The sequence below is a fragment of the Labeo rohita genome, chromosome 1 (genome assembly GCF_022985175.1).
Source record: "Labeo rohita strain BAU-BD-2019 chromosome 1, IGBB_LRoh.1.0, whole genome shotgun sequence".
Taxonomy (NCBI): domain Eukaryota; kingdom Metazoa; phylum Chordata; class Actinopteri; order Cypriniformes; family Cyprinidae; genus Labeo; species Labeo rohita.
In genome coordinates, this window is record NC_066869.1 from 11,627,526 (window position 1) to 11,653,505 (window position 25,980).

General features: G+C 33.8%; 2 protein-coding genes across 5 annotated transcripts; one reads left to right on the plus strand and one right to left on the minus strand.

Annotated features, from left to right (window-relative positions):
- Positions 1 to 1,775: 1,775 nt before the first annotated feature.
- Positions 1,776 to 20,039, minus strand: b3gntl1 (UDP-GlcNAc:betaGal beta-1,3-N-acetylglucosaminyltransferase-like 1). Of its 4 annotated transcripts, none has more exons than XM_051119435.1 (14): positions 19,906 to 20,039; positions 19,630 to 19,708; positions 18,589 to 19,517; positions 17,316 to 17,432; positions 17,128 to 17,227; positions 16,414 to 16,478; positions 13,799 to 13,864; positions 12,969 to 13,064; positions 8,960 to 9,055; positions 8,760 to 8,884; positions 6,717 to 6,852; positions 5,439 to 5,507; positions 4,884 to 4,958; positions 1,776 to 2,781 (listed from the first exon to the last, which is right to left on the minus strand). In XM_051119435.1, exons 3-14 carry the CDS (start codon positions 18,703 to 18,705, stop codon positions 2,701 to 2,703), a joined length of 1,143 nt encoding a protein of 380 aa, XP_050975392.1. In that variant the 5' UTR covers positions 18,706 to 19,517; positions 19,630 to 19,708; positions 19,906 to 20,039; the 3' UTR covers positions 1,776 to 2,700. The 4 variants fall into 4 exon arrangements, with proteins under 4 accessions (XP_050975392.1, XP_050975384.1, XP_050975400.1 ...); XM_051119427.1 differs by having other exon boundaries at positions 18,589 to 19,063; positions 19,363 to 19,708; XM_051119443.1 differs by lacking the exon at positions 12,969 to 13,064 and having other exon boundaries at positions 18,589 to 19,708.
- On the plus strand, positions 20,019 to 25,980 carry LOC127171013 (zinc finger protein 750). The gene is made up of 3 exons (XM_051119415.1): positions 20,019 to 20,124; positions 22,981 to 24,056; positions 25,199 to 25,980. The coding sequence occupies exons 2-3, from the start codon at positions 23,089 to 23,091 to the stop codon at positions 25,803 to 25,805; spliced, it is 1,575 nt and encodes a 524-aa protein (XP_050975372.1). The 5' UTR covers positions 20,019 to 20,124; positions 22,981 to 23,088; the 3' UTR covers positions 25,806 to 25,980.

Here is a 25,980-nt window from a genome sequence, read left to right on the forward strand (position 1 = left end):
CTTTATCATCACTTTTGATCAATTTAAAGCATCCTTGTTAAATAAAGAGTATCAATTTATGTAAAAAAAAAAAAAAAAAAAAAAAAAATATATATATATATATATATATATAAAGATTTTGAATGGTATAGTTACAAAAGCTTTTTATTTCATAATGAATTTTGATAAATTCTGACCTTTGGATCTTTCTATTCAGATTCAACCGTTTTAAATATTGATAATAATAATTATAAATGTCTCCTGAACAGCAAATCAGCATATTAGAAAAATTTCTGAAGGATTATGTGACACTGACGACTAGAGCAATGGTGCTGAAAATTCAGCTTTAATCACAGCAATTATTAGATTTAAGCCGTTATTTTAAATAGTAAAAATATTTCACAAGATTACAGCTTTTGCTGTATTTTGGATCAAATAAATGCACGCTTGGTAAGCAGGAAAAAAAATGTATATAGACCATCACAGGAATTCTAATGGTTTCCACTACCAATACTATAACAAACAAACCATCAACTTTTAACCATTAAAAAAATGTTTTCCTGTAGTGTGTTTTTGGACATATTTCTTTAGGATTTAGTGGTTTTAACAAGGCATCAATAGAAGGCAATCATTAACTAATAGTACCACCATTAGTTTACATTACAACCAGTACAATTCACATTATAACCAGTGAAACCATTACAAATTCTGGGATGGTCTCAATTGTTTCAGCAGGGTTCAGGTGTCTACACAGCGGCACTGAACACTAAATGATTACAACATTCATCTACAATGGTACAATCTACTGTAACACAAAGTATCATGGTATATGTCCAAAAACATGAATTTGTTGCTTTTGCATATTTTTGTATAAGTTTTACAAACACTATACTATATTCATACCATACGCTGATATACTGAAATTGGTATTTATGTTGTCAAAAGATGTAAATAATGGTTTATATTCAGTATGCGATGCATACTCATTTGATAGCTTTACTGTAGAGCATATGGCATGACTTTCTTGTAAGGGTGTGTAACTCCAGGCGTGTGTCTTGAGGCGGCTGTGGTTATTCTGGGCTCTATAAACACTGCTATCAGATGCTGCTGAGTCGCGCGCTGTTATTACGGCTGCACGCGCCTCGCGGGACACTGACCGCACACTGCACATGCGCCCAATATACCGCGATGACTCACTGAATATAGTGCGATAACAAACATTAAATCACTCTTAATTCAGACCCACTCTGTTTCGATTATGTGTTTAAAATCCTTCATTTAATAATATGAATTCAAATAAACAAAAAATAATTTTTGGGGGGAAGGAAAAAAAAGTATTGAGTGCTGTCAGTGGTGTTTGAGATGGTTGTGTTGTGACAGGAGATTCAGTGATCTATCTACAGACGTGTTTATTAGGGATGGTGTGTGTGTGTGTGTGTGTGTGTGTCACCCATCAGATGAGCTCTGACCCTCCACCGACACGCCATCCTAAATATTTACAGGCCATGAACTGTGACCCGACCCGCACACGCACACCTACAGCACACGCTCCATCACCTGAGACACACACACACACAGAGGAACGTGGCCGCTGACCTCAGATAATGTCTTGATGGAGCACACACACATTCCAGTCTCTCTCACACACACAGAAATGAACGACTGTTGAGAGGAAGAGAGATAAAACTAACCAGACCTGTCAGAGTCTGTCAGGAATTATTAGAGCTTGCTGCTAACACACAGAGATACAACAAAAACACGACAGAAAGCAGTTGTAAAAAAACTAAAATACACATTTAATATCAGGATCAGTTGAAATAAAACAATACTGACACAGCGTAGTTATTATTAACTAAAACTATTAAAAATAGCTGAAATTAAATAAAATACAAATATTAGATGGAAACCTAAATTAAATATTGCAAATAAGTGAAATAAAATAAGTTTAAGCTGAAGTACAAAAACTGCTAAAAATTGTAATAAATTCTATAACACTGTACTAAATGCACTCTGTACTGAAACAGCAGACTCAATCTGTAGAAAATGTGAAGAAACATGTGAAGAAACTCTGTGATCACATGCATTTGACTAGTTATTAATCACAAACCAGTTAAGACCAATAATTAACTGACTGAATGGGGCTTGTTTGTCTTAAATTGCATGATTCACAACTCAGTTTCCTTTCAGTGTATTAAACACAGATTGTGTTGCTGTATCATCTCAGCACTCTAACATTAAGAGGACCTGATTGAGAGCATCAAGCACACTGTGGTTGGGGCGTTAAGATGGATGCGTCTACGGGAAAAGGGTTTATTCTGACTGCCATTCGGGAATGATGGTGAAATCCAGTGACACAGGGCATCAGGAATGCAAACAGACGCCAATGTGTGTGAGTGTGTGTGTTGTAGTGTAGGTGCTAGAGGGATGTGAGAGGTTTCTCAAGCTGGGAACTCTGGGAAGGACAGTAGTTCCCAGTTCCCAGTGTTTTCATTGCCTTCTATACTTTCGCACTGATCTAATGACGGTTTTTCACATTTAACTCTTACAGAAAAGATTCTGTGTTCTTAGATTTTCATTAAGACGTGACTCAGTTCCATTAATAAACTGTTTTCTAGCCGAAAGTGTTGGCAGTTCTCACAGTAGCTGAGGTTTCACTGTTTTTGGTTCCCATACTGTAGGCCAAACCTGCCGCACGCACACACATACACACTCACACTGTCTTCAGTTAAAATGATAATAATGGATTCCCTCTTTCAGCTGCAGCGACCGCAGGTTTTCCTCCAGGACTCCACTTGTCATGTCCTGCAAACACACAAACATATTCTAACAAATTATACAAAATATTTATATCAAATATTATATGTAATATTATATATAGAAAATATAATTTTATAATACATAATAACATACTTGTTTATTTATTTTTTTTAAATAATATACTTTTGGTATATATGTGTGTGTGTGTGTGTTTATTGATTTATTTATTTATAATATATATATATATATACATATATTTATTTATTTATTTATTTCTAAGAGCTGTTAAACGATTAATCTCGAATAATCATATACAAATAAATAAATAAATAAATAAATAAATTTAGGCAAATTTAAAACTTTTAATTTGTATGTGATTAATCATTTAACAGCCCTTAGAAATATATATATATATATACACTACCGTTCAAAAGTTTGGGGTCAGTAAGACTTGTAATAGTCTTTAAAGAAGTCTCTTATGCTCATCAAGGCTGCATTTATTTGATTAAAAATATTTTTTTCAGGATTCTTTCATGAATAACAAGTTTAAAAAGTACAGAGTTTATTCAAAATATAAATATTTTATAACAATGTAAATTATTTATTATTAACTTTTATTAAACTTTTAATTATTAACTTAAAACATCCTTGGTGAAAAAAAAGTATTAATTTCCTAAAAAAAAAAAAAAAAAAAAAAAAAAGAAAGAAACAATAAAAATGTACAGACCCCAAACTTTTGAACGGTAGTGTATATATATTTCTAAGGGCTGTTAAACAATTAATCACATACAAATTAAAAGTTTTAAATTTGCTTAATATATGTGTGTGTGTGTATCTGTACTGTGTGTGATTATTAGAATTTTATAATTAAAATTATATATAAATAAAACATTTTGTACATTTTGTACAACACATATTTCTCTTAAATATATGCATTAATTTGCGAATATGTATATATACATAATTATGCAAACTCAAATTTATATATATATATATATATATATATATATATATATATATATATATATATATATGTATAAACAATCTAAAATATATATTACAATGAAAAAAAAATACATAGAGGGAGATTTTAATGTTTCTGCAAGTCTGAAAGAAGTCTCTTCTGCTCACCAAGGCTGTGTTTATTCATTTAAAATACAGTAAAAAACTGAAATATTTTTTACAATTTAAAATAGCTGTTGTCTATGTGCATTTCTGTTGATATGTAATTTATTTTTACATAATTTTATGTATTTTATTTTATTTTTAGGATTTACAGATGAATAGAACATTCAAAAGAGTAGGATTAATTTGAAATAGACATCTTTTGTAACATTATAAATATATTTGATTTTTTATCACTTTTATGTGTCCTTGATGAATAAAAGTATCATTTTAAATAATAATAATAATAATAATAATAATAAAATTGATAAAAAATGAAAGACAATAATGTTACAAAAGATGTCTTTATAATAAATGCTGTTCTTTTAAGCTTTCTATTCATCTGTGAATCACGAAAAATAAAATGTGTCATGGTTTTCGCAACAATATTGGGCAGCACAACTGTATTCAATATTGATAACAATCATAAATGTTTCCTGAGCAGCAAATCAGCATATTAGAATGATTTCTGAAGCATTATGTGACACTGAAGACTGGAGTAATGATGCTGAAAATTCAGCTTTGATCACAGAGATAAATTATAGTTTAACATATATTCATACAGAAAACAGCTATTTTAAATTGTAAAAATATTTCAGAGTTTTACTGTATTTTTAAACAAATAAATGCAGCCTGAGCAGAAGAGAGTTTATTCAAAATCATTAAAATCTCTCACTGACCCCAAACGTCTGAGTGTCAGTTGATATGTTGTCTATGTAGGGCACAGACAGCAGAATCCATCGGCCAGTGTGAAGTGTGGAAATACAGCGATGGAGAAACAGCTGCGTGTGTGATAATATCAGATCCCGCCGGAGTTTCATTAGACGGGAAACACAGATGATGATTGTGATTGATACGAGCCTCACAGTCATTTGGACCAGAGCACGCGTGTCTGAGTGTGTGTGAGTGTTTGTACATCGGGCTGATATTTGAAAACACCATTTCCTGTGTGCTGTTCAAGTGTGTTTCACACACACACTCACCAGCTTCACACACACAATGAACGGCGGCGACGCGTTTGTAAAGCGCAGCACGGGAATCCTGGGTTTTGGCCGTTCCTGAGAGAAACAGAGAAACAAGTGTGTGTGTTTAACCACAATATCACCATTGCACTGTTTTATTAGTGGTTATTAAAAAGTTCAAGTTTAGTTTCTCAGTATGAATTGTTTTCATCTTTATATAATCGCTCTTCTGCGGGACGTGATTGTTCCTGTGTGTTGATTGTGGTGGTTTTGGCTGTCACACCGTGTGCTTTCGTACATTAACGTGGCTAATGATGGATTATCCAGGAAATTAATTAGTCACCGCATGTACTTCTGCAAACAGCTGACGGCTAATCTGCGTCTGAGAATAAACCCTGATTCATTACTAGTGCTATATTTGCATAACTAATCACTATTTGCATCAACCACGTTCCCATGAAGATGTTCCCATTTGAAACTATTATATTCCTATATTAAACCATATATAATCAATATGTATAATCAAATGTTGAATCATAAACACATTATAATGTACTGAAGTGACTCGTGTCTCACCTTTGACTCCTCATATGTGTAAAAACCTTTCTGAATTTTGTTCTCGTCCACGTCACAGAAAGCTTTCACCTGAAATCACACAAACGCAAATAAAGAGCAAAACAATAGCACAATACAACCTCTCCAATTATTACAAATACATTAAATTAATACATCAATTAATTCAATGAATACATAATAATAATGGAAGATTTTTTAATGAATCATATATATATTAATCTTATAAATTAAGCCCCTTCGGTATTTTAAATAATAATAATAATAATAAATGATTTTTTTTTAACTATTCATGATTATTTACTTTAGTATTTAAGTCCAGTATTTTAACTAACAATAATAAAAATAATTGTAATTAATAATTAATAATTTTATTAATTAAAATTAATAATTTATTTAGATTATTTTTAATTGTTATTATTTATTTATTGTAGTATTTTTTTTAAATATCTTTAGAAATTAGTTTTAACTCCTTATTTTTACTATTATTATTTTTTTTTTTAAATAATTGTAATTATTATGTATTTGTTTTTGTATTTTAAAGTACATTTGTTTTTGTTTTTTTTTTACATTACTGTCTATAAACATAAGGAAACTTCAGTTACGTTTTGAGCCATTATATTCTTCTGATTATATAGATCCCTTATTATTATTATTAACACAAAATGTATATAAAATGTTAGTATGTTAGTATTTTTAAGTCCCTAACTCTTTAATAATAATAATAATAATAACAAATTATTTTTGTAATTAATTAATCATGATTATTTATTTACTTTAGTATTTACGTTTTAGTATTTATTGTAGTATTTTTAAATACTACTTTTTAAATATATAAATTTGTTTTAACTTCTTATTTTAATATTATTAATAATAAAAATAATTTAAAAAATAATATTAATATTATATTAATATTAATAATAAAATAATATTATTTTTTAAATATTTGTAATTTTGTTGCACTACTGTCTATTTTCTTCTGATTATATAAATCCCTTATATAATAAGTTATTATTATTATTAACACAATAAAATGTACAAAAAGATTAGTATTTTAAGTTAATCTAATTAATAATAATAATAATAATAATTAATAATAATTATTATTATTATTATTATTATTATATATGAATAATTATTATTATTCATTCATTGTTTTAAATTATTGTTAATTAATTACTGTTTATTTATTTTAGCATTTTAAAGTCATTTTGTATTTCCTGATATTATCTCTTACAAACATGAGGAAACGTCTTGCGGTTTTATGTTTTGATCCGTTACCTTCTTCTGATTGGTGGGACTCAAGCTGCGATAGAGTTTCCGGCCCTGTTTCCCAGCATTCCATATGGTGAATGATTCCCATTGGCTGAGCACTCGCTCCTGCAGGAAGTCGACGCGGAGATTCCAGATGGTTTCTCTGAGAGCAGAGAACAGGAGATCAGTCTCATCTGACATCACACACGCTTCAGGTGGAAACATGCTGCTTTTGGGTTATTTAAAGAGCAAAATAGGCTTCCTCTGCGCACATCCCTCAACCCGCAGCATCATAAAACCCTGAAAGACATCAATCTGCACTCAACACACACACACACAGAACGAGACTGACAACCAGCTGTGGCCTGCTGGACAGACGGCGAGAAAATCAGCAGAATTCCAGATGCAACGAGTCAGAAGATGCCACTCATTCCAAACACAGACAGATAACACACACACACACACACAAATGAAGAGACCCGTGAGAATATGAGGATCCTGAAATATATTTTCCACTGATAAACTGTAACAAAAACAACATTCAAGCTGAATGTGTCATGCATTAGAAAACACACGAGTATCCTCATTTACTCTCAGTGCATGTCTAGAAAATCACTGTTTTTCACTCATTGTAGTGCTGTGCAATGATTAATCGAGATTAATCACATCCAAAATAAAAGTTTTCATTTACATAATATATGTGTGTGTACTGTGTATATTTATTATGTATATATAAATGCACACACATGCATGATATATTTAAGAGAAATATGTTTAAATATTAAATATATTTATATATAATATTAATTATGTCAATACAAATATATACATGTAAATATTTTCAAAATATATCATGCATATGCGTTTTTATATACATAATAAATTTAAAGACCCATTTTTGTAAACATTTTAACTTGGATAATTATCATATTAATCGTTATTATTATTCAAATAATTTTTAATTCAATTTTATTTTTTTAAAGACCCACCAGTATTTTAACATTAATATTATTATTAATAATAATTATATAATTAATAATTATAATAATAATTTGTAAATAACATTTTTAAAGACCTATCAGTATTTTAACGTTATTAATAATAATACTAATAATAATTTTGTTTATTTTTTACTAATATTTTTAAAGACCCATTAGCATTTTAACTTAATTACTATAATTATTATTATTATAAATTTTAATAAATATTTTTAAAGACCCACCAGTATTTTAACTTTATTATTAATAATAATTCAACTTAATATTTTTAATTAATATTTTTGAAGTATTTTAATGTCATTATTATTATTATTATTAGTAGTAGTAGTATTTTTAAAGACCCTTCAGAATTTTAACTTCATTATTATTATTTTTTTATTATTATTAATATCTTTAAAGACCATCAGCATTTTAACTTTAACTTTAATAATAATAATAATAATAATAATAATAATAATAATTAGACCCTTCAGAATTTTAACTTCATTAGTATTATTTATTAAAATAATTAACAAATTAATAATAATAATAATACAGTTAAAGTATATAATGGATTGTTTATTTATTTGATTTATTACTTATTTATTTGTTCAAGTATTTAAAGTCCCTTCAGTATTTTAAATAATTAATTATAAAACTGAATTTCATTAATTCTTTTACCGTAATTCTTTTGATTATTTTAGCTATTTATTTTTTAAAGTCCATTCAGTCTGTTAACTAATTAAAAATAATATTTATTTATTTAAATTATTTGTATGTATTTAAGTATTTAGGTTCTTTCTGAATTCAAACAATTTATAATAAAAAAAAAAATCTCCATTAATTTTAATTATTTTAATTAAATATTTTTATATATGCATTTTTAAGTCCCTTCAGTATGTAACCTTATAATAACATAAAATAACATAATTAAAAAAACTAATAATTAAAGTCCCATGATATTATAAAGAAAGAAAGTGCATATCTGTAAATATCCAGGCATACGTGTTTTTCTTTGACTGACAGTCCTAGAATAAAAGCAACATTTACCGCAGTAGTTTCAGACTGACAAAGTGACTGTAAACGGACTCACTCCAGCACTGAATGTGTAGCCGCGTGTTCATGATAGCGATAAACCAGCAAACACTCGTCCACCCGGATCACGTGACCTCCGCGACGAAGACTCTCGTAGAAGAAGAGCAGATCCTCAGGAACGCCCTGACAGACAATCAGTTCAGATCACCAGCCCATCCAGAGATTTACATGTGTATTTTTGCATCAGAAGAGCCTCACCTTTCCTCCCTCGTTAAACGGACCCACTTTCTCGAACCAGTCACGTGAACAGAACCAGGTGGGCATGATGACCGTCGGCCCGTGAGACGTGTACACCTGATTTAGGAAACAGATCAATACTTTTATTCATGAAGGATGCATTAAATTGACCAAGGTGACAGTAAAGACATGTATAATGTTACAAAAGAATAATACATTTTCTTTAGAATTTTTTATTCATCAAATAATCCTGAAAAACAAAAGGTCTGATGGTTTGCACAAAAATAACGAGCAGCACAACTGCCTTTAATATTGATAATAATCAGAAATGTTTCTTGAGCAGCAAATCAGCATTTTAGAATGATTTCTGAAGAATCATGTGACACTGAAGACTGGAGTAATGATGCTGAAAATTCAGTTTTGATCACAGAAATAAATTACATTTTAACGTATATTAACATAGAAAATAGTTATTTGAAATTATAATATTTCAGATTTTTACTGTATGTTTTATTAAAAATAAGAGGTATAAAAAGCATTTAAAAAATCTTACAGACCTCAAACTTCTGAACACTAGTGTACACAGGCATATAGCATCAGGTAATTTTACTATTGTCATTTATAGGGAAAATGCTTAAAGAATCAGAGCCAATCAGAGCGCATTTGACGTTGAGCATGATTTTCGGACCAATGAGATTTCACTGTGGGTGAAGCTACACAGCACAAAATGTTTTCACAGCTTTTTAGGGACAAAAACAACACATTAGCAGTTTCTTTACTAAAAATGTATGATCGACGCTTATTTAAAATCAGAGTAGGAGTAATCAACAAGTAGGATATTTTGTCTCCATTTCTTCACTGATACGTTTAGTAGCTCCGCCCCTGGTGAATTCTCATTGGTCCATAATTACTGAATATTAAACATCAAATATATTTTGACCGTCTGTGATTATTATGCAGCATTTGAGCTTCCAGTCTGTACAGACGAATCCTGTTGCAGCGTCTGGCAGATAAAAACCATTAACATGTTTTCAACACTCTCTAATCACACACACCGCTCTAATGAGTTTACTTTGGCCGTGTGTGTTCAGACTGAGAGTTAAAGATCAGGGAGCACCAGACGCTCAGGACCTTCAACACACACACACACTGAGAACAAAATGAACGATGGAGTGGAGGGAGGAAATACAGGAATATTTCAATGATGACAAAAGGGGCTAAAATTAGTGATATATTTACAGGGCAAATACACTAACTAGAGCACTGAGATCAGTGTGCACTTGATTCCCTGTATTAGCGAAGCCCAAAATCACATCACTAGGGTAGAAAGTCTTTATTAATACACTAAAACCTGCTGTTCTTACTAGTCCAGTGTCAAAGGTCATGTGTGTGTGTTCAGACTCTGACACTGAGCTGGTGCGAGTGTGTCGTAACGGAGATGTTGCCCACTGGACATGTGTGTGTGTGTGTGTGTGTGTTTCACTGCATAGCCTCGTCTGGAATGTGCAAACACACCCAAGAGAAACACGACTCCCTTCTTAGTGAACGAGAACATGTGGAGGGGAAAACCATCAGCAAACACATTAAAAACAGACTGTTCATGAAGAAAAACTGAGTGTTTATCCGCTTAAAACGCTGCCATGATGTGCGCCGGGTTGCTAGGGTGTTGCTATGCAGTTGTTAAGGTGTTCTGAGTGTGTTAGTGTCTTGTTAGACAGTTGCTAGGGTTTTCAGAATGGTTGCTTGATGCTGCATGCAATCCCTAAGTCATTGCTAAGATGTTTTGAGTGGTTTCTATGCAGTTGCTAGGGTTTTGGCAGTTGCTAAGGTGCTGTAAACAGTCCACAGGGTGTTGCTAGGATGTTCTGAGTGGTTGCTATGCAGTTGCTATGGTTTTGCCAGTTGCTAGGGTGCTGTGAGCAGTGCATGGGGCGTTGCTAGGACATTTTGAATGGTTGCTATGCAGTCGCTAAGGTTTTGCCAGTTACTAGGGTGCCACGAACAGTCCATGAGGTGTTGCTAGGATGCTTTGAATGGTTGCTCTGCAGTCGCTAAGGTCTTGCAAGTTGCTAGGGTGCTGTGAGCAGTCCATAGTGTGTTGCTAGGATATTTTAAATGGTTGCTATGCAGTCGCTAAGGTTTTGCCAGTTGCTAGGGTGCTCTAAACAGTCTATAAGGTGTTGTTAGGATGTTCTCAGTGGTTGTTAGACAGTTAAGATGGAATTTTGGGTGGATGCCAAGGTGTTTTAATGGTGGTCTTAATGTGTTATTTTTGTTTTCTAGAGTGTTGCTAAGGTGTTCTAAAGTTTGGTAGGCAGATAGTGTTTTTCACAGTGGTTGCTATGGTGCTGTTAGCAGTCCCTACAACCTTGCTAGGTTGGTTGCTAGGCTGCTGCTATGACATTTCTATAAATGAATGCCAGGTTGCTAGGGCTTTTCTGTGCAATATCATGCAGGTTTCTATAGTACAGCTGGGTAGTTGCTAGGGTGCTGGAAGCAGTTCTTAGGGTGTTGCTAGGATGTTCTAATTGGTTGCTAGGGTGTTGCTATGCAGTATCATTAGGCAGTTCCTATAGTCTCCAAGAAGGGGTTTGTTAGGGGTGGTTGCTAAGAGGTTGATACAACATTGCAAGGCAGTGCTCTGGAGTCCTCAGTTGTTGTCAGGCTGTTGCTGTGCATTTGATAAGATGTTTTGAGTGATTGTTAGGATGTTACAAGGTGTTTAAGGTAAGTGACTCCTAGAGCTTTGCTGGGCAGTGCTACAGTGTTCCAAATGGTTGCTAGGGGGTTGCTAAGGCAGTGCTACAATATTCCAAATGGGGTTGCTAGGGTGATTTTAGAATTTGAAGTTGCCATTTAAATCAGCACTCATACTTTCTCTCTCTATTAGGGATCATAATCAAGTGTTCTTGGGATGATTTGGGAAGGCTCCACACATCAGTCTGACCTCCTGACCCCTGGGATCCGTTTCCCGCCAGCACGTGTGACGTTCTACGCTCACGCCCGCGCACTGTTTCCGTGGAAATATCTGTCTTCAGGTACACATCCTGTTTCGGTGGCGACCTACTGACCGCGTGGCACGCGACCCCTCAAAACACAACACGCCTCGCCTTTCCTGACACACACACACACATCCTCCTGACACACACGCTTGAATATAGAGATCAAACAGACTGTCATGAAAGAGATACACACACACACACACACACACACACACACTTCAGATCCACATCCTTTACTTCCTTAATAAAGCGCACAATATTCTAAAGAAGAAAAAATCATTATCGTCCATTAATGTGTTCAAAATTGTCTTCACCAATGACTTTTCATTTTTACTGACAAATAAAATAAACCACAAACACAAAAGCCTAACATTTCATTAATCAAATCAAAACCCAAAACTGATTAAATCGAGTCCTGCATACTGGTATTGCAGTAAAACAATAACTATAAAAGATAATGTTTGTTAATTGAAACAAAGCTGAAATAAAATAAATATACATTTTAAGTGGAAAATGAAACTTGAAAAACCTAAACAAAAATAGATATGTTGTCCTGGCAGCCTATAGAAATAAAATATGTTAAAGTTCTAAGCTAAATAGAAATATTTTTAAAAATAGAAAGAAAGAAATACAATTAAAAATGACAAAAACACATAAATTTACTAAAACAAACAATAGGGCACCAAAGTGAGTCAGTTTCTGTCCATCAGTTGTGGATTTGATGTTGAGATGTGGGCGTGGCACTCAAAAACAGAGGCGGGCCTAAATTTGAACTTGCATTGGATTGTAATAAAAGGGGTGGAGTTTCAGCAGACTAAATGATTGGAGGAGATCGACACACATCAGCAGAGGAAGATCACAAGAAGATCTGGTTTGATATTTGACTGATCACCAGGTCCAAAAAAATGTAGAAAACAAAATGTGCATTGATGCATCATTCACAATAAGATCAATAAGATGCATTTAGAAAATACATAAAATTAATGTTAATTTCATGTTGACTTTAATTTGAAGTGTGTGTGTGTGACCTGTGTGAGGAGCTGCTCTGGATTCAGAGAGTTGATCCACCTGGTGTAACGTTCAGTGGAGCCTTCGGGAACTCGACACACTTTACAACCCACAATCTGACAAAACACACAACATCAGTGGCAAACATGGCATATAAAGTGTACGTTTTTAAAGAAATTAATACTTTTACTCATCAAGGATGAATTAAATTGATTAATAGTGACAGTAAAGATATTTATAATCTCATAAAAGAAGATTTCTAGATTTATAAATGTTGTGTGTACAACACAAACTCATGTTACACCCTAAAAAACAACACACACGGGCGCTTTCACTGGTCCGTTTCATTTCCTGTCATGTGATCAGATGGCAGGCGTTTCTGCTGGTTTAATCTCAGCTCTGTTTGTTTAGCACCGCAGCTCTTCAGTCGGTCGCCGCTCCGCCCGCTGTGACCCGAGGTCAGAGGTCAAAGCAACAAACCCAGCCGTCAAAAAAACACTGTAAAAACAACCGCTGGCCTCCTGCTGATGCTGCTTATGAAAAATAACATTCAACCATGTTTTTACTGTCATGGTATATTAATATGGTACATTTCAAATATTGTGAAATATTATTACAGTTTAAAATAACCGTTTTCTATGTAAATATAATGTAAAATGTAATTTATTCCTGTGATCAAAGCTGAATTTTCAGTCTTCAGTGTCACATGATCCTTCAGAAATCATTCTAATATGCTGATTTGCTGCTCAAGAAACATGTCTGATTCTTATTACTCTCACTTTTGATCAATTTAATGTGTCCTTGATGAATAAAAGTATTAATTTCTTCAATCAAGTGTGTCATTACTCACTGCGGTTGGATTCGCTGCAGCAACTTCATACTGTAGTCGAACTCTCTGAGGCCTCATGACGTCATCCTGAAACACACATCTTCATCATCATCATCATCATCATCATCATCATCATCATCACAAGCATCAGTCAGGTAGTGTTTTCTGGTGATATGATTTTTGCATCATATGGTTGCACATGCAGTTCATATGTGACCATATCATAATCTCCATCTGTAGATATTTTATAAACAGAAGTTTTTATTGTTAAATGAATCGCTGCATCTGTACGTTTAGTCACGGGAGCTCTCCAATCTCACTCTCCTGGAGGAGAGGATTCCTGGCGTTCCTTTGAACCTCAAGGAGTGCTGATTTTGGCCCTCTGGAAACCAGTGCACGGAAAATCCCTCCAAAATAACTGTCCTGTCATTCCACAGACAGCAGCCATAAAACCACTGACACACACACAGAATATCTGAGTAAAGTCAACAGAACTAATGGAGTTACATCTGTAAGAGTGGGAGTGTGTGTCAGGATTACGATTTTGTCGTAAATCACAAAACAGTATAAACTATGAATACCAAAAAAATAAATAATCTGCATTTTTTTTTCATTTATTATTAAAGTAATATTTTGCCATGATTTATTCAGTAATTTTAGTTTTATATATATGAAAAAAAGGAGATTAGTTATTTTTGGTATGTAATTTCTATATATTTGTATTTATTATTTTATAAAAAATATATAGTAATTGTATAAACTATTAATCACACAAAAATAAATAATCTGCATTGTCATTATTTTATTTTTTTTTATTATATATATTAGTGCTGTCAAATGATTAATCGCATCCAAAATAAGTTTTTTTGGTTTACAAAATATATGTGTATGTAATGTGTATATTTATTATTTATATATAATACACACAAACACAGCATATATTTAAAAAAATATTTACATGTATTTACATGTGTATGTTTTTATACATTTATATATTTTTATTCATAACATTAATATTATATCTAATATATAAACATGACATACTTTTCTTAAATATATCCATGCATGTGTATTTATATACTTATAACACGCAACACTTTTGTTTTTGCCCCCATTTTTCATGAGCTAACCTCAAAGATCTAAGACTTTTTCTATGTACACAAAAGGTCTATTTCTCCCAAATATTGTTCACAAATCTGTCTAAATCTGTGTTCGTGAGCACTTCTCCTTTGCCGAGATAATCCAATCACCTCACAAGTGTGGCATATCAAGATGCTGATTAGATATACGCCTGCCCATACCATAACCCCACCGCCACCATCGGCCATTTGAACCACAATGTTGACATCAGCAAACCGCTCACCCACACGACACCATACACGCTGTCTGCCATCTGCCCTGTACAGTGAAAATCGGGATTCATCCGTGAAGAGAACACCTCTCCAAAGTGCCAGACGCCATTGAATGCGAGCATTTGTCCACTCAAGTCGGTTACGACGACGAACTGCAGTCAGGTCGAGACCCTGATGAGGATGATGAGCTTCCCTGAGATGGTTTCAGACAGTTTGCACAGAAATTATTTGGTTATGCAAACCGATTTATGGGCAACAGCTCTGGTGGACAATCCTGCAGTCAGCATGCCAATTGCACGCTCCCTCAAAACTTGCAACATCTGTGGCATTGTGCTGTGTGATAAAACTGCACATTTTTTTAATAGGTGGTTCAACTTATTTTACTCAAGGCAGTTGCCGTTTTTATTTCTAGTTTTTCCACCTAATATTTCCATTTAATATTAAAAGTTTTAAATAACAGTAATAATACGAAAGAATAACAAAAGCCTTGTAGCCTTTGTAGCCTAATGGACATGATCACTATAATCTATAGCTGTATGGAAATGAGCAGCTTAAACATTCAACCAAGTATCTTCTTTTGTGCTCTACAGAAGAGAGAAACGCACGCAGGTTTGGAACGACATAAGATCGAGTGAACAATGATAGAACTGCTCATTTGTGTAAAGCACTGCTGTGCTGTGGACATGAGGGAAGGGCTATTAGTATTGCGTCTCGCTCTCACACTCCTTCTTGCAACAGAGTTGGACGCAAATGGCTCCATCGGCTCCGCAGGAGAGACTCTCACAGATACATCAGCTCCACGATCACAGATCTGATTACACAACATTACTGAGAAGGCACATGCTGAACATTACGACACTAAATCACAAACACAACCATATATATTTGATTTTACGGTTATTATTAAGGTCTGCGCTGCCAGCAAATGCTGTACAAAAACAACAGAAGTCAACAGAAAGTCTCCATTATGAATTTCTCATGAATTTCACACACCGCAGGGGCCGATCACACTCACACACACTCAATCTGAAGCATGTGTTTGTGTATTGAGTCTCACAGTGACTCACCAGCTCTTAGATGACATGAAACACAACAGATGTCATCGCGAACCGAACAAATCGGTGGAATAGATTTACATGCATATATTAACTTGTTTTACCTTCTCACACATGGTTTAGTCATTCATTGAGTTTCTCTGACAGGTCTGTCAAACACACGCTGTCATTAGGAGTGTATTTACACACACAGGTGGTACATATCTCTCTCACACACACACACACTCACCGCGTCCTGAAAACAGAGGAATCGTCCGGAGCTCTGACTCACCGCCTGGTTTTTAGCAAATCCAACTACAAACAAACAAATTTACACACACATATCAGATATCAGATGTGGTTTGTATTTCTGAGGCTCATTATGAAAGTATTTACTATCAGTGCATTTGGAACAGTTACTGAATCAATTTCATGTTCAGTGTATGGAATCTGATGAATCATTTGACTCAACAAAACTGAATCAAACTAAATACAAATGAATCTTGAACTGTTTTGCTTTTAAGCCAAACATTCTCTCTCTCACACACACACACACACACACACACCTCTGTCAGCATTAAGACACACACACACGCGGCGTCAGACTTGGCAGGCTGCTGTCACACTAACTGTCTGTTTCTGCTTAAGATCGGTTACATTAGTTAAGGTAATCCGGTTAAGACAGTCTGCGCTGTCTCACACAGATCTCAGTGTGTGTTTGATGTGTTTGTCTACAGGTGTGTGTTTGTGTGATGCTGAAAGCTTGGTATGCCGAACATGGAGAGGCTCTGAGCTTCTGACACCGACTGAACACTGATAAGAAACTTCTTTTGATTCCTGAAGCGCATGAACAGAGTGTGTGTGTCTGTTTATTGTCGTGTGAGCTCCACACATGTGTGTCATGATAACTGGGTGAATGTGAAGACAGAGTCCTCGAGCACTAAAGGAACACACACACACACACCTCCGTGTGGGCTGGATGAGCTGTGGCCTGAGATCAGCATGGGAAAGCCTCTGTCCTCGAACCTCTGCCTCCATCTCTCCAGCAGCTCTCGGGAGTTATCCTGACACACACAAAAGCATATTCTTCAGATTGATATTCATATTTAGTATGAGACAGTGCAGATTATGTGTTTGTGTGTGTGTGTTTACCGTACTGCTGTCGTCATACACAGACAGCTCCATTCGGCCCTGGAAATCCTGCTCCAGTATGGCCTGCAGACACTCGTCCAGCCAATCAGACGCATTAAACACGGGCATGATCACTGACTGAAACAACAGAATAAAACAGAACAGAGTAACAACAAAACTGATTAGAACAGAGAACAAAAGAATAGAATAGAATAAAATGCAGCACAACAGAACAGATCATATTAAATTACTACAGAAAACATCAAATTAAAACAGTACATTAGAATAGAATAGAATAGAATAGAATAGAGCAACAGCAGTAAAATGGAATAAATAAACAGTAATGGAATAAAATACATCTGAACAGAATACAATAGAGCAGAGCACAACAGAATAAAATAGTAGAGTACAATGAAATGAAATAGAACAGATTTGAGAACAACAAATAGAATATCTACACAACAGAATAGAACAGAATAGAGCACAATGGAAAGAACAGAATACAGCACAACAGAATACAACAGGACAGAGGACAATTGAATGGAATAGAACACAATTGAGTACAACAAATACAATATCAGCACAATAGAATAGAACAGAATAGAGCACAATGAAACAGAATAGGATAAAACAGAATAGAATAAAGCACGTAAGAATAAAATGGTACTGAGTACAATGGAATGGAATAAAACACAAATGAGTACAACAAATACAATATCAGCACAATAGAACTGAACATAATTAAAGATAGAATCGAATCGAATTGAATAGAATAGAGCACAACAGAATAAAATAGCATAGAATACAATGTAATGGAATAGAACACAAATGAGTACAACAAATACAATATCAGCACAATAGAACTGAACACAATGAAAGATAGAATCGAATCGAATAGAATAGAGCACAACAGAATAAAATAGCATAGAATACAATGTAATGGAATAGAACACAATAAGTACAACAAACAGAATATCAGGACAACAGAACAGAATAGAGCACGATCACAAAACAGAATAGAATAGAATAGAATAGAATAGAATAGAATAGAATAGAATAGAATAGAATATGTTTACCATAATTCACCACAAGAGTGTACATATTCCACTAATTCTTTAAATGTTCATTTAATACCTAACAAATGTCTATTTTCGTCTATTTGTCAGCTGGATTATTTGTAATATGTTTGTGGTAACTTTCTTTACAGTAAATTATATTGCTTGATATTTGTTTTCAATTTGTGTTGCTTGTTCATTGCGGTTGAGATTGTGCTCTTATGGTATGTTAAACTCACCACTGCAGCGCTGCTGCCCTCTGTCGGTTCATCGTGCTCATGTGACGCACTCCGCTTGCAGAGGCGCTTTGACTCGGGCTCAGACTCTGCACTGGACCCTCCATGTGTGCCGCTCATCTCTCAAACACACATGTATCTGTGCTCCAGTGCTTCTGTTCACACAGACTATGTTGAATCCAATCTCATTCCGCTTTCAAAGTGTTAAATATCCCCGTATAAAGCTGAGATCGGCTGTGTTTTGGTTCTTCATTCACTCTCGCGCGCGCACGTGTGCGGATGAGCGCAGACGCACAGATCACTTCCGCGTCAGGGCGGGAGCGGCGAGATGATTGGACGAGAGAAAACGCGGACATGTATTTGCTTCGCCCGAAGCGCTGTCACTCAACGGGCGCAGCTCTGATTGGACAGATGAGGCGGCAACGTCACACGTGACGTTATCGACAAGTTATCGCTGTCATCAAAAGCACGGTATTACCTAAAAATAACCATTAACACTTACTTAAAACAACGGGGGAAAATTGTAAAATTTAAATAAATTGATACAAATATTTTAGAGACATTACTTAAAATACAAAAGAATACAAATACTATATAAAATAATAGATTTTTTTTTTTTAAATATCTATGTAATGTCATTGTATATAAATATTAAATAAATATATAAAACTTAAATATGCATTAAAAATAATTATTGCAGCTATAATCATATCTTTCTGTTATACTCAGAACTGTTGAGCTCCTCACTTTTGCAGACGTGCCTGCATCTGTCCTCACCTGCTTATCTCACAACGCTCCTGTTTACAGTCGAGTGAAAGTGTGACGAACAAGACATCTACACCTGCTGAACCACACCTCAAACCCTCCATCGCACACACACCCACGCGCACACCTGTACGGCCCACACAGCACCTGAGGTCTCGCTGAGATGTCTGTGCCCTCCGGAGAGAGAAACATCTCGATCAGCCGCATTCAGATCATGCCAGCCTGTCAACACGCTAAAGACGCAATATCTCTGTGTTTATTTCTATTAAAATATGATACCACTGGGGGAAAAAAAAGTTCTCTTTGTCAGCAATTAAGACTTTTGCACATGGAGTTTGCAGCCTCTCAAATGTTTCTCCTGAGGAAAAAAAAAAAAAAGTAAACTCAAACTCTGATTTGCACAAGATACCAAAATCTGCAATGACGTCTCATACTAACTAAAATATTTCTCATCAAATCAACTGAGCAGCTCCAAGTGCACTTTATAGCACTAAAGGAATTCTTATTATCATATTTAAACACAACACAGCTCAAATTATGTTACGTGTCGTGTACCTGCAGGCGTGTGAATGTTGTCGTATCCTCAGGGCGCTACAAACAAAAGCGGAGCTCCGCCCCCTTCACACGTGACTGCAGCGGACAGGTCGAGCCAGTCTGACAGAAGAGCTCTTCAGACGACTAGTTAAGAGCTAAACTTCACCCGTCTTAGACACCTGTTACAAGACCAAACCAGACCAGAGCGACGGTGGATCTGCTAAAGGACGCAGAAAAAAGGTAAGAACAACACCAGTCCAACAAACTCAAATCTTAAACATTTATTAGATGGAAAACAGGAGTAGTGGGTAAAACAGATGTGGTTTGATTACAGCTTGAACGGGTGCTTTTTACATGGTAAAAATAACAAATAAATAACCTGAGCACCAATTACCTAAAGTGGCTAGACTGGGAAACATTTTCACTCAGAAAATGCTTGTAAATTATAAATAATTAAAGAAACGCTAAGTAACTCAATCAGTTTTGAAGTAGAAAAAACAAAATATTATTTTCTTGTAAAACATACTTCATTAATGTTTGTTTTGTTTAGCCTACAACGAAAAAAAAAACATTTTAGACATGGGTTAAATCCATAAATTAACCATACTACAGAATTTGAGAACTTCATATAACTGTGTTTAGTTTGATGAAGATCCCATAGGCCTATTACTTCATGACATCATCATGATTTTACAGCAGCAACTTTATAATGTAAATGTATTTACATTATCGTTTACCATGTTAAATCTTTATTATGATCATTTTCGAGTTGTTTGTGCGATTTTGTAAGTATAAAACCATCATTTTAAGCACTATTAGAACTAGTTAAATGCAAAACAGCGATTAACCGAGAGTGGCGTCGGTCTCATTTCACACATTAGCGCCGAACTGAGACTGACGCGACCTGAGGAACCTGCACGACGAGCTGTTGCGACAGACGGGTGCGACCAGAGACGAGCTTTTCGGAGCGTAAAGTCTGGTTTGAACGAGGGACGAGTAAAGTACATACAAATAAAATATCCCAGTCAGACAGACAGCCGCTGTTAGGGGGCTGGATGCAAATTTGCATGACTTGCATGATGCAAAAGAAGGATAGGCTGATTTTCATAGCGCTGCGTTGATTCAGACTCACTCACCTCAGGCTGGAGTTTCAGGACTGCTTAAAGCGTTTATTCAAACACCAGAGCGAACATTAAAGACGAGACAGCTATAATGCAAATGAGCCGCTGAAAGAAAAGCACATCTGGAGCTGCTCTGATAAAATGTTGTGTATGTTAAATGTTTTCGTTGATCTATAAAGTTGTGAGTCAGTAAGATTCGAAGCTTTTAAGTGCATTAAATCGTTTAAAAGTGACAGTGAAGATGTTACAAAATATTTCTATTTCTAATAAACGCTTTTCTTTTAAACTTTATATTCATCTGTGAGTAGATGAAAAATAAAACGTTCCATGGTTTCCACAAAAATATTGGGCAGCACAACTGTTTTCAACATAATAATCAGAAAAACAGCATATTAGAGTGATTTCTGAAGGATCATGTGACACTTAAGACTGGAGTGATGCTGAAAATTCAGCTTTGATCACAGGAACAAATTACATTTTAACAGATTTACATAGAAAACAGATTTTAAATTGTAATAATATTTCACATTTATACTGTATTTTTTTTTTTAAATATTTTTGCTAAATTAAATACAACAATGGTGAGCAGAATAGAAAACATAAGCTAACTAATGTAAGCTAACATGTTTAAGTAAACTATTTAATCACATTTTTAATTGTATTATATTTTGTTTATAATAATAATTATAAATAAATAATAAATACATATTATTGATATTTTGACAAATTATTAAATAAAAACATATTAAATATTCAAATACATTTCCTAAAATCAGATCTAATATAAATTATTTATCAAATTATTACTTTTATTACCTTTTTTTTTTCTTTCTTTTTTTTTTTTTTTTTTTACAAAATATTACTTAAAATAATTAATCTAAGGTCAGATATTCTACAAAACCATTAACCATAACTTATTATTCATTTCATTTGGGCCCATTTGACAAAATGTTATGTTAAAATTACCCCCAAAAATATCTTTCAGGTCAGACCTTCTATAAATTATTAAAATGATTAGTTTTTAGAAATAAAATAAATAAAAAATGTATTAATAAAAATATTTATCTAAAACATTACAAACAAACTACAAACTAACTAATAATAATAATAATAATAATAATAATAATAATAATAATAATAAACATACTACTACTACTAATAATAATACAATAAATATTTTTAAATAAAAAAATAAATCTTGACTTGTTTTGAACTCAGGTGTCTATTAAAGGATTAAATATCTATTTTTTATCTTTATAGGATCAGCTAACTAAACATAATAAATAATAATAATAATAATACAGTAAATATTTTTTAATAAAATAAAAAATAAATGTAAAAAATACTGTCTTGAACTCGGGTGTCTTTTACAGGATTAAATATCAAATTTTTTCTTTATACAATCAGCTAACTAAACATAAATAATAATAATAATAATACAGTAAATATGTTTTAATAAATTAAAAAATAATAATGTAAAAATTACTGCCTTGAACTCGGGTGTCTTTTAAAGGATTGAATATCTAATTTTTATCTTTATAGGATCAGCTAACTAAACATAATAAATAATAATAATAATAATAATAATACAGTAAATATTTTTTAATAAAATAAAAAATAAATGTAAAAAATACTGTCTTGAACTTGGGTGTCTTTTACAGGATTAAATATCTATTTTTTTCTTTATACAATCAGCTAACTAAACATAAATAATAATAATAATAATAATAATAATACAGTAAATATGTTTTAATAAATAAAAAAATAATAATGTAAAAATTACTGCCTTGAACTCGGGTGTCTTTTAAAGGATTGAATATCTAATTTTTCTCTTTATAGGATCAGCTAACTAAACATAAAATTAAATAAATAAATAAATAATACAGTAAATATTTAAAAAAAAAAAAAAAAAAATACTGTCTTGAACTTGGGTGTCTATTAAAGAATTAAATGTCTAATTTTTTTCTCTTCATAGGATCATTTATGTGTTACTGTGTGGAAAGAGCCAAACAAGCATTATCCTTCCCATCTTAGGATCATCTATTGCGACTCCAGCCACCATTTCTGTGTTTTCTCCATCGTGATGAACATCCCTGAGAAAGAACGAAAACCGAAGAAGCCTCACTACGTCCCCCGTCCGCCCGGCAAACCCTTCAGGTACCAGTGCTTCCAGTGTCCCTTCACCTGCAACCAGAAATCACACCTCTTCAACCACATGAAATACAACCTGTGCCACGTTTCCATCTCCATCAGCTCCAGACGGGGCCGCCACGGCTCCGGCACAGCGGAGGAAACCGGCGGAGAACGGCCATCGGAGGAGGACACAGACGACCGTTTGACCTCAAGCCCTGAACCATCTGAGCCATCAGATCCTCCAGTGGTGTCTTCATCTCCAGACGTCTGTACGGAAACCACATCACCTGTGTGTAAACCGGAAGTGCTCCGTCCTCACGATCCCGGCTCGGTCTGGAGGCCTTCGGGCGCGTTCACACCCGTCGCTCTGAATCTCCAAAACAAGCCGCATCCGCGGGAAAGAACGGAGGATTTTCTGTATCATCCTGGGTTTCATTCTCACAGCAATCCTGCAGCTTTTCATCCGCTGTATCCTCACTATCAGCCGTACATCTATGAGCCCGTCCTGCCTTATGTCCATGGGCTGTTTCCTCAGTTGTTCCCGATGGCACAGGAGTATTTTAGGTATTACTACACAATGCAGACTTACAGCTACAGCCACTCCCACCTGCCGGAGCAAACGCACCCTTCCGTGTCCTCTGTCCCATACTCTCTGATGGACGTCGTCCCTGCATTTTCAGCGCCGTCGCAACACGAAGGCCCGAATGTGCTGTATGATCCGTATGCACTCGGAATGAATCTGAAGGAGGTTCAGATGAGTCCGCAGATGGGACGCTCCGCTGCCGGATCACCCAACAGACCTGACACCAACCACAAATCCCAGCAGCCACAAGATGAGGGTGGTGCAGCACCAGCCAGCCAATCAGAAGAGAGGGGCGGGGCCACACAAGCACAAGAGGACAGGAGTCTCTCAGAGAGGTCAGAAATAAATTATATTAAATTAAGTTAAATAAAAAATTACCTCCCTGAGGTCAGATCTTCTACAACTGAATTAATTATTTTATTAAATTATTAATTTTACAATTCATAATCTCCATGAGTGCAAAGTAAATACATTTTTAAATATTATTTATAATAAATAATTGTGAATATTCATTATTAATAAATAAATTATTATTGACATTTTGACAAACGATTAAATAAAATTATATTAAAATTTTACATAAATATTCTAAGATCAGTTATAATATTAAATTATTACTTTTACATTTTTTAAATAATGTACTTATTACATACAATCATGACAAATTATATTTTCACAAAATATTAAATACAATTATGTTTAAAAATTAAATACATTTATACTAAAATCAGACATAGTACAAAATATTTATTAATTATTACTTTTAATAAATAATTGGTTTGTAGAACATCTGACCTTATGTCAGATATGTCCTCAGGGATATTAATGAATTCATGTCATTTTAGTTTAATAATTTGTCAAATTATCAATAGTAATTTGTAAAATTCTCACTATATATTATAAATAAATTACAAAACAAATAGTAAAAGTAATACATTTATACTAAAATCAGACATAGTACAAAATATTTATTAATTATTACTTTTACTATTTGTTTTGTAATTTATTTATAATATATAGTGAGAATTTTACAAATTACTATTGATAATTTGACAAAATATTAAACTAAAATGACATGAATTCATTAATATCCCTGAGGACATATCTGACATAAGGTCAGATGTTCTACAAACCAATTATTTATTAAATTATTCTTTTTAAATAAATTTTTCTAAATTATTAATAAGCATTAGATATAAAATAAATATAAATAAAATGATTTTATTATAAATAAAACATTATGTATCATTTATTTATAATATATAATTATAATACTACAAATTAATATTGATAACTTTACCAAATAAATAAACATTAAAAAAAAATCTCCCTGAGCACAGACATTTTTTAAATTAATTATAAAATGATTGCTTTTACAATTTATTATAATTTTTAAAATTAATTTTAAATTAATTCAAGAAAAAAATTAAATAGATAATACCAGTATATTTACCTATTTTTTTGCTTCTGTGCGCAGGTCATCATCTGCATCCAGAGAGATGGAGAGAAGGGGAAATGACAGTAAAAATGAGAGATTTGATGAGGATACTCTGATTCCTCTCAACCTCTGCAGGAGAGACAGTCCTCTGAATCTGTCTATGACGACTCGATCAGAAACCCAATCACCCAGCGGCCTGAAGAATGAGGGGATTGTGGGTATCATGACATCACAAGAGGACGATCATTTACCTGTAGAGAAAACAGCCGCGTTTGCTCTCTGTCAGCTGGCTCAGTCCGGCGTTTCAAACCTTAGCAAAAACTCAAACCTCAGTTTCTCTGATTCAAATGTCTGTCAGGAGCAAGAAAGAAACCTTCTCACCTCAGTCCAAAATCCAGCGTCTGATGCGAGTGACCACACTGACCTCACAGAAACAGATTCCACTGACTCTAAAACACCTCCAGCTGTGAAATCAGATGTAGGTGTAGAAGACTCCGCCCCTTGCGCTGAAGCTGCAGAAGTCCCCGCCTCCTCATTGAATAATCCGCATCAGACACAGACGAAAAAACAGGGAAAACACAACATGAAGAGAAAACAGATGAGCAGCCACAGCAAACACAACCTGAGGAAAAGAATTCGCCGTTAATATCAAATCAATACAGAAATGTAAAATAAAGGCTGTATATGAGACTATTTTATAACTAAGTTTTAATGTTTAAGGGAAGCTCAGCTCTCAATCAAAACGTGAAGCACTGAATCATATTTATTTATATTTTGAACATTGTAACATTTTCTTGCATTGTTATTCATTACTCATTACA

Excerpts from the sequence above, each read along its gene's own strand:
- b3gntl1 (XM_051119435.1), bottom strand. The coding sequence starts at position 18,705 with ATGAGCGGCACACATGGAGGGTCCAGTGCAGAGTCTGAGCCCGAGTCA. Across the intron at positions 13,065-13,798 it reads CTGCAGCGAATCCAACCGCA|ATTGTGGGTTGTAAAGTGTG; the intron begins GTGAGTAATGAC and ends GTGTTTTGTCAG. Across the intron at positions 2,782-4,883 it reads TCATTGTGTGTGTGAAGCTG|GACATGACAAGTGGAGTCCT; the intron begins GTGAGTGTGTGT and ends GTGTGTTTGCAG.
- LOC127171013 (XM_051119415.1), top strand. The coding sequence starts at position 23,089 with ATGAACATCCCTGAGAAAGAACGAAAACCGAAGAAGCCTCACTACGTC. Across the intron at positions 24,057-25,198 it reads GACAGGAGTCTCTCAGAGAG|GTCATCATCTGCATCCAGAG; the intron begins GTCAGAAATAAA and ends TTCTGTGCGCAG.